Raw genomic sequence first — 7,057 nt, forward strand, 5'->3', positions numbered from 1 at the left:
TCCCAGCTTCCCCTCCTCCTGCACAGGCTGGGAGGCTTGTCCACCACAGGACGGGCCCCGCTCCTGGGCCAGGGCTCCACCAGGCCATCGTGGCCCCCCGCTCCCCGCCGCCGGGTGGGTGCCCTGCAGCTCCGCACACTTCTCCTTGTAGTGCTGGGCATTGCCGGCGAAAGTCTCGCAGCGGCTGAGGTTCTCCTCCTGCACGGGGCTGCCCACGTTCTCCTCGCTCAGCCCCGAGGCCGTTGCCCCCTCCTGAGAGTTTTGGCTAAGGTAGACAACAATGATGTCGCCCTTGAAATTCATTACTTGTCCACTTGAAATAAAGGTGGAGTTACTGTTTCCAGTCACATTTCCTAGGAAAGGAGGGGGTAGAAAAGAAGACACACATGATTAATATTTTCCCCTCACAAGGTGGATACTTAGTGCAGTGAACTTAATCTGCTGTGGTGGCTTTATTCTTGTTCCATTATTTTTTCCCCCGTGACATGAGGATGCTCTTATAATCAATGCCTTCCACTGGACCTTTTCATTATTTCCATTTTCATCTCCTCAGGACAAAGTCTGTCATACACAGGGAGCCTGTCTGGAAGGGTTGGAAACATTTTCCCTTTGAGCTGTGATCTGGGAAGCCAGAGAGAGAGCGACGATCTCATGTTCCCTTTGCTGCCTGATGCACAAAGCTGTGTCCAATCTGCCTCTGCCTGTGGTTTGTGAGGAAATGCTAATTATATCTGATTATGAGATTTATTTTTTCCTAGAGTCCCAGAAATCACACTCTTTGCCAAAGAGGCAATAAAACCCCAATCAATCCTACTATTTGGGTTAGATAGCAGGCTTACTGAATAAATAATGAAAGACTTAACATCAGATCACACAGTTGCATAGTTTTCAAATGACACAGAGCTTATACAATTATTTCGTATAATCCAGATCATCCTTCTAGGTACACTCTGGCACTCACCTAACCCTCTCTTGGATTTAGCTAGATATAGACTGACGCCAGGGAAGACACAGAGTCTATATTATAGCAACTTAACAGAGTTATGGTTTCAGTCAGTCTGCCTGAGGTTAGAGATTTTTCAGTATAAATTCAATCTTTCTGCTATTCAAAGACTGGGCTGGTGACCTAAGTGACAGCAGGACCAAGCTCTGGGAATTAATAAACTTTCCTCAGAGCAGAAAGAAAATAACCGAGAATAAACTTCCAACATCAAACTAACGGGCTTGTTAAAGTTTGAAAATGAAACAAGCTGAAGAAACCAAGTAAACAAAATTTTCCTGGCCTGTGAACACACTTACTAAGAAATGGTTTTCGTGCTGTGCTTCACTTCATCATTACTTGCAGACTGATCTGACACCTTTTAGACATTTTGTGCCTTTCTTGACTGCACTCCTCAACACTCGAAACATTCCCATTTTCCTTGCAGATAAGCATGGCCCAGCCCAGAGAAATTCTGTTTTTCCAGTGGCCATGGGTGATGTTTGCACACCAGCATTGGGCACTGGTCTCCAGCTGTGTGGAGAAGTCAGGATCTGTGCCTGCTCAGAGCTGAGCCTGGGCAGCACTTGAGTGTCTCTCTAATAGGCCCTCCTTAAGCAATCTTATTTATTTCACCTAAACCACTGCACTGGCAGCTCTTTGCTTTCTTTCCAAGTGCTGTTGATTAACATGAGGTGTCCATAAGGGTTTTCTCTGCGGGAGATTTTCCCTGCTGGTTCTTTCCCCTGTGTTTGATTCAGTTTGGCTGTTTGCCACAAACAAAACTCTTGGGCATAATGGCAGTACAAAAATAACTGTTTGTCTTTAAACAGATTGCCTGTCGCTTGCAAAAGGTGCTATGAAGGTTAGCAGTGCTCAGCACGAGATCAAAAATTTAGAAGTATATATGACAGTGGGGAGGGAAAAAAAAGGCAGATTAACACATTTATAATGTTTAGCTGAATGTGGCTGGCAAACCTTCTGTGCTTTCTGAAGATACTATGCTGAAACAAAAGGATATTTGAGGCCCAAAAGCACAAAAAATGGACACAAGAGCTTCCTAGACTGTGCCAAGAAAAGTGCTTCCAACCTGAAAGTATAAGGGACACATTCAGAGTGAAGGCATTGTTCTCTGCAGCGTTTCAGGCTTTTGATCTCTTCAGACTACCTGATATTAATTACAAAGACAGATTAATTTTTGTGGTAATTGTACTATGAACTGGAACAACGCAGGCAAATAATTTTCTCTGAGACATTTAATGGCCTCTAGGTGGTGAGAACTGTTCGTCACTGCCAAACCAAGCTGGTTTGGGATCTGGAAGTGAAAGGCTTTGCAAATCCAGTCCCAACTATGAGTCAGCTAAGCCTTCCTGTACTCATGTGTTATGCTGTAGCCCTGCACAGGCCTTGAGGTGGGCCTGAACTGACCCTTCATGTTCTCACTGCCTTCAGTGGGGTTTGAAAAAGTGCTTGAAGGCTTACCTCCATCTCCAGTGGTGACCCCTGGAAGGGACACCTGTCCAGAGGTTCACTTTGGTCTTCTAGGATTGTTACACAGGAGGGACAGAGTTTACCAGTTCTGTTGTCATTTTGAGTGTTAATGAACTAAGAACAAAACTTCATGGAATTTCCCATGGTCTTTTTCTTCCCATTTTTCATCAACCCTCTTCCATACCATTCTGATTTAGCATAACTGTGTGCAAAACCTGGTGGCTTCAGTTGCTTTGAGAAGCTTTACAGAAAATTATTTTACATGCACCTTTATTCCATCTGGGCATGTCACAAGGTCTAGCAAAATGAGAGATGTTGATGCATCCACACGTGCAGCCCCGGTGGGGCTGGGGTACTTCAGTGAGGAACCTATGGCTAAGCCCTGTCCCAGTCCTCATGCAACCAGGCGCTGCCAGGCGGGCCACGGCCATTCTGTGGGCAGAAAAATTACTCTGCCAGCAAGCCAGGTTACCCACAGATCAACTAACCCACGCTCTGATGCTGCCCACAGCTCTGTCAGTATCTTCCTGCAGTCATGAGTAAAAACTGGCAAATTAGGAGCACGGTATCTGTGCTCAGGTTTCACCAGATGGCACTATAGCATGTACATATACGAAGGCACAGACACTATGAAAATCCCATAAAAAGAATTATGCTGCAGATCTAAGATGGCACTTGATAGCACGGCCCTTATATCCAAGCTCTCCTGTTTGCTCTATTGTTCCTTAACATTTTCTCTTTCTCTTCGTGTCATATTTAGAAAGAAAAGCAGTACCAAATATAACTTGACTTTCAGTTGTACCTCAAGAGTCACCTTCCAACAATAACAAAAAAGATAATCTGTGTTCTCTTTACTCCTGCTGCATTTATATAGACCAGACTGTGAAACTGTGTCAGGATTTCAGGGAACTGAAGCAGCAGAAAGTTTCTGCTCTTCAGAAGATGAATGCTGTACACTTTCAGATTCCCATATGGAATGCATGTTGAGAGAGGAAGGGCCTTCAAGTGTGTTGTTTTGGGGCTTTGGCAGACTGACAAGAATGTCTCCGTAAGAAATTTAAGGCATGACATGGTTTTAAAGAAGGGCAACAGCTTACAACTGCTGTGGGTATTACAGTAATACTTGGATGTCCCACTCAACACTAAGGTCTCATTATGCTTGGCAGTGCACTGATATAAATAAAAATAGAGCATCCAACTTTACGAGATTATAATCTAAAATGACTAATAACATATGACAAGCAGATTGCAGACTTTTATATTGAAGAGAAGTCTGGGGAAGGAAAGTTTCATCCAGAGAAGGCACATAACTTCCCTTCTGCTGGTTTTGCTTCAGTGATTTTTTTTCCCCTGTTTTCATTTGACAGTTGTGATATATTTACTCTGCATAAACTAATCAGTGTTTCAGAGTTGTTTAGGGGACAAAGCATATGTGTATGGAGAAACAATGTCTGTATGAAACTATTTTATGTGGACGCTTATATCCTAACAAATAAAAACAAAGAGCTATAAGCAGAAAATTGTAGATAATCTCTTAGTCCCAGTCACAGCCACCAGTTTACAGCTCCAGCTGGAGTTTCACTGACCACTGTATAAATGTAACCGGACTTAAACCTAATGGCAAAAATGTGTGTAGACACTGGTGAATGGAAAGTATCTGCCTGAGCATTATGCATCCTTCCTTAGCTCAGCCTCTACGTTCCTCTATTGTCTTCTTTCTCTGTTTTCTCCAATACACACACCTGCTAACAGAACTGCCTGGCCTCTGCAGTGACAGCCAAAAGGTGGGTTCTGCATTGCTGGTTAGATCAGGGTGGGACAATGCTCCCTTGCTGGGCTCATTCTTCTTGCAGAATTCAATACAAACCAAATGGCCTTAACATTTCAGATTTTTTTTCAGACTAGCTTCAGGGCAATTAAGTGAAATAGGATCATTTTATTCTTCTCCTAAATCAGATCCTCTGAATACTACTGAGCTAGCAAAGAGAATAATCCTACACAACTGAGTATGGGTGAAGCCTAATGGGCTTACCAGATGCTGGAGGGAGGTCTGAAGTGCTGCTGTTTGTCCCTGAAGTGCTTCTGTGTGTCCCTGAAGTGCTTCTGTTCGTGTTCTGGTGCTTCATGTTGGTAGTATCTGAAGATGCATCTTCCATACCAAGATCGTTTGCTAGAGTGCTCTGACCAGCAGAGAGAAAATTCAAACCACAGGTGCACTGTGCACAGGAACCAGTTTCTGGGGAGGTGGAGGTGCTGTCAGCCACAGAACAACAGGGTTTGCTACACTTTTGGGGAGATTCTCTGTACAAAATGCCACACCTCGCACAGATCTTCTCTGAGCCACAGTTTGTTGCAAAATGATCTGTGTCTTTGTTGCCTGTTTCCTTCAGGCAACTGTAGGCATGTTGGCAAGATTTCTGAAGAAGTTGGTCTGTGGCAATGTGTGCCCCATCTGTGTTGGAGGGAGGGTGAAAGCCTTGAGAGACTGATATGTTCTCTGTGCTCCCAATACCTGAAAAGTACTGGTTCAAGCTGTCATTCTCCCCTGCCTCCATTGGTTCTGAAAATGACGACATGGTTTTACTGGCAGTCTGACTTAGTAAAGATAAATAATCAGTGTTATTGAGATCCTTATCCATGTATTCATCTTCCGTGGGAACTGGTGGGAATTGGTAATCATCAGTCTCGGTTACCACAGAAAAGTCTCCTGCCTCACAAGGCTCTGTGCTGGGGCTCTCTTTCCTGCAAGGAGTGTGACCAGAGGTGCAGCACAAGTTTCCAGGGACAGGAGAGCCAGAGGGGCCCAGGAGACACGTGTCTTCAGAGGTCTGGGGGACAGCAGCATTCGTGATGTTCACAGTAACAAATGCATCTCTGGGGGGTTCCTGAAAGAAAGTTAAAGTAAAAAGGTCTTTAATAAAGAGATCACCAAAAAGTTATTTTTTAGACAAAGAAGGAAAAGGCAGATCATGGTCGTTCCTCTGTGTGGAGCTGCTGAGGTTGAGCAGCACTGCTATATTTGAGTCTTGAAGTGTAATTCTATTCTTCTGTAAAACTGTGGCTGGTGATGCTAGGCTCAGCAGGTGTTCAGAACAAAATCTGGTGGCCTAGGGGGTAATAACATTTAATCTTGTGAGACAACTATTCCTAGTTTTTTTGAGGGCACTTAAGAAGAGATAATAAATCTAGAAGAATTGCTGGATTCTGCTGTTCCTTATGGACCATTAGTAAGACCCACCTAACTGCTTATAAGGTTTTGGAAACCCTTGCATGTGTCTGAAGGGCTGTTGATCTGTGAAGGCCTTACTGCGGGCTGAATTTTTAATATCAGCAATGATTGAAGAAAGAACCTGGGTTGATTCAGAAGTTCCGGGACAAGCTAGAAAAAACCACAAGGTTGTATTAACCTGAAAGGTTAGGACAACAAATGCAAAGGCCCATGACATCATGTTGTCACAGTACTCGAGAAAGTAAACCTACATTTTTGGTAGCAGCTCCAAAAAAAGGGCTGGGAAGTACTTCAGGGGTTTTCTTCAGTTGATACAACTTGTGCTTTAAAGATGGGTATTTGGGAACTGATACCTTTAATTTCTAGTGTCTGTTCAGATCTTCCAGGATAGAAAAGAGATTGTAAGTGCTGCCAGCCACTAATTGCTGTTGATTCACTCCTCTGTCCCAGAGGATCTGAGCGGCTGCCAAGACAGGAGGTTGCATGAAGACTTACGAGACAAAAGAGGAACTGCCTGCTCAGAAAGGTGGGTTTTTTTGGTATGTTTGGTTTTTCTTTTACGCAAAGAAATTTGAGTCTTTCAACAGCTAAGCTCATCACAGCTCCTAGAAGGGATGGTGGGACACTTGGGACACCTCAATCCACATCCATGGTGTCAAACAGGCTGTGCACAAGAACTTGAACCAGTGCCACCAGCTGAGTGTTTCAAGCATGGGGCTGGTGTACTTCCAGAGCAAAAGCTCCTACTTATTTCATATTGGAATGCACAAGCAGGATTTCTTCCTCCCTAGAATTAAGGAGTCAAACAGCCAGTTTCTTCAGCTGACGGCTCTGTGTTTAATGCCTTGCATGCCTGGCATTTTTGGCATAGACCCAAATCCAGGTTTCTTCCTTGTGAGCACTCTGGTATATAACAAGGGGCAAACTCAGCTGAAGCTTTTCCTGCACTTAGAATTTAGATAGGCTCTCTCCTAGGCAGTCTCAGGTATTCAGCAACCAGTGGGTTCATGTTTAACTTTCTCGTCATAAATATTAAATAATCACGAGACCTTTATCTCTGTTAAAACTGGCTGAAACCAGAGAGCAAGTTCAGAAGCTATTTGTGAATGGTGATTTCACATGCCTCACATTTACAGAAAACCAGACTGAAAAAGCCAAAGCTGCGAGCAATTTTTGAGGAACTCAAAACTTGTTTTCTAGCCAAAGTTTACCATGGAGTCTGCTTCAGAAGGGGTGTCAGGAATGTCATGAGGAAAACACAAACCAAAGAGAAAATGCTACCATCTTTGACTTTACCTTTGTTCCTTTTATTTGGCTGCACACTTCATTAGCCCAGTTCTGTAGATCTGCTGTAGGGA

General features: G+C 43.8%; 1 protein-coding gene across 1 annotated transcript in view; it reads right to left on the reverse strand.

Annotated features, from left to right (window-relative positions):
* Positions 1-3: 3 nt before the first annotated feature.
* The window catches only part of TNFRSF11A (TNF receptor superfamily member 11a), a gene marked incomplete at its 3' end in the record, with an annotated part of 26,446 nt that continues 19,392 nt past the window's right edge, over positions 4-7,057 (reverse strand). The window contains exons 8-10 of the mRNA XM_017738585.1: positions 6,996-7,048; positions 4,503-5,355; positions 4-353 (exon numbers count right to left, since the gene is read on the reverse strand). Coding sequence (XP_017594074.1) covers positions 4-353; positions 4,503-5,355; positions 6,996-7,048 — 1,256 coding nt within the window. The remainder of the gene's footprint in view (positions 354-4,502; positions 5,356-6,995; positions 7,049-7,057) is intronic.

This window comes from Corvus brachyrhynchos, unplaced genomic scaffold (genome assembly GCF_000691975.1).
Source record: "Corvus brachyrhynchos isolate BGI_N302 unplaced genomic scaffold, ASM69197v1 scaffold237, whole genome shotgun sequence".
Classification (NCBI taxonomy): domain Eukaryota; kingdom Metazoa; phylum Chordata; class Aves; order Passeriformes; family Corvidae; genus Corvus; species Corvus brachyrhynchos.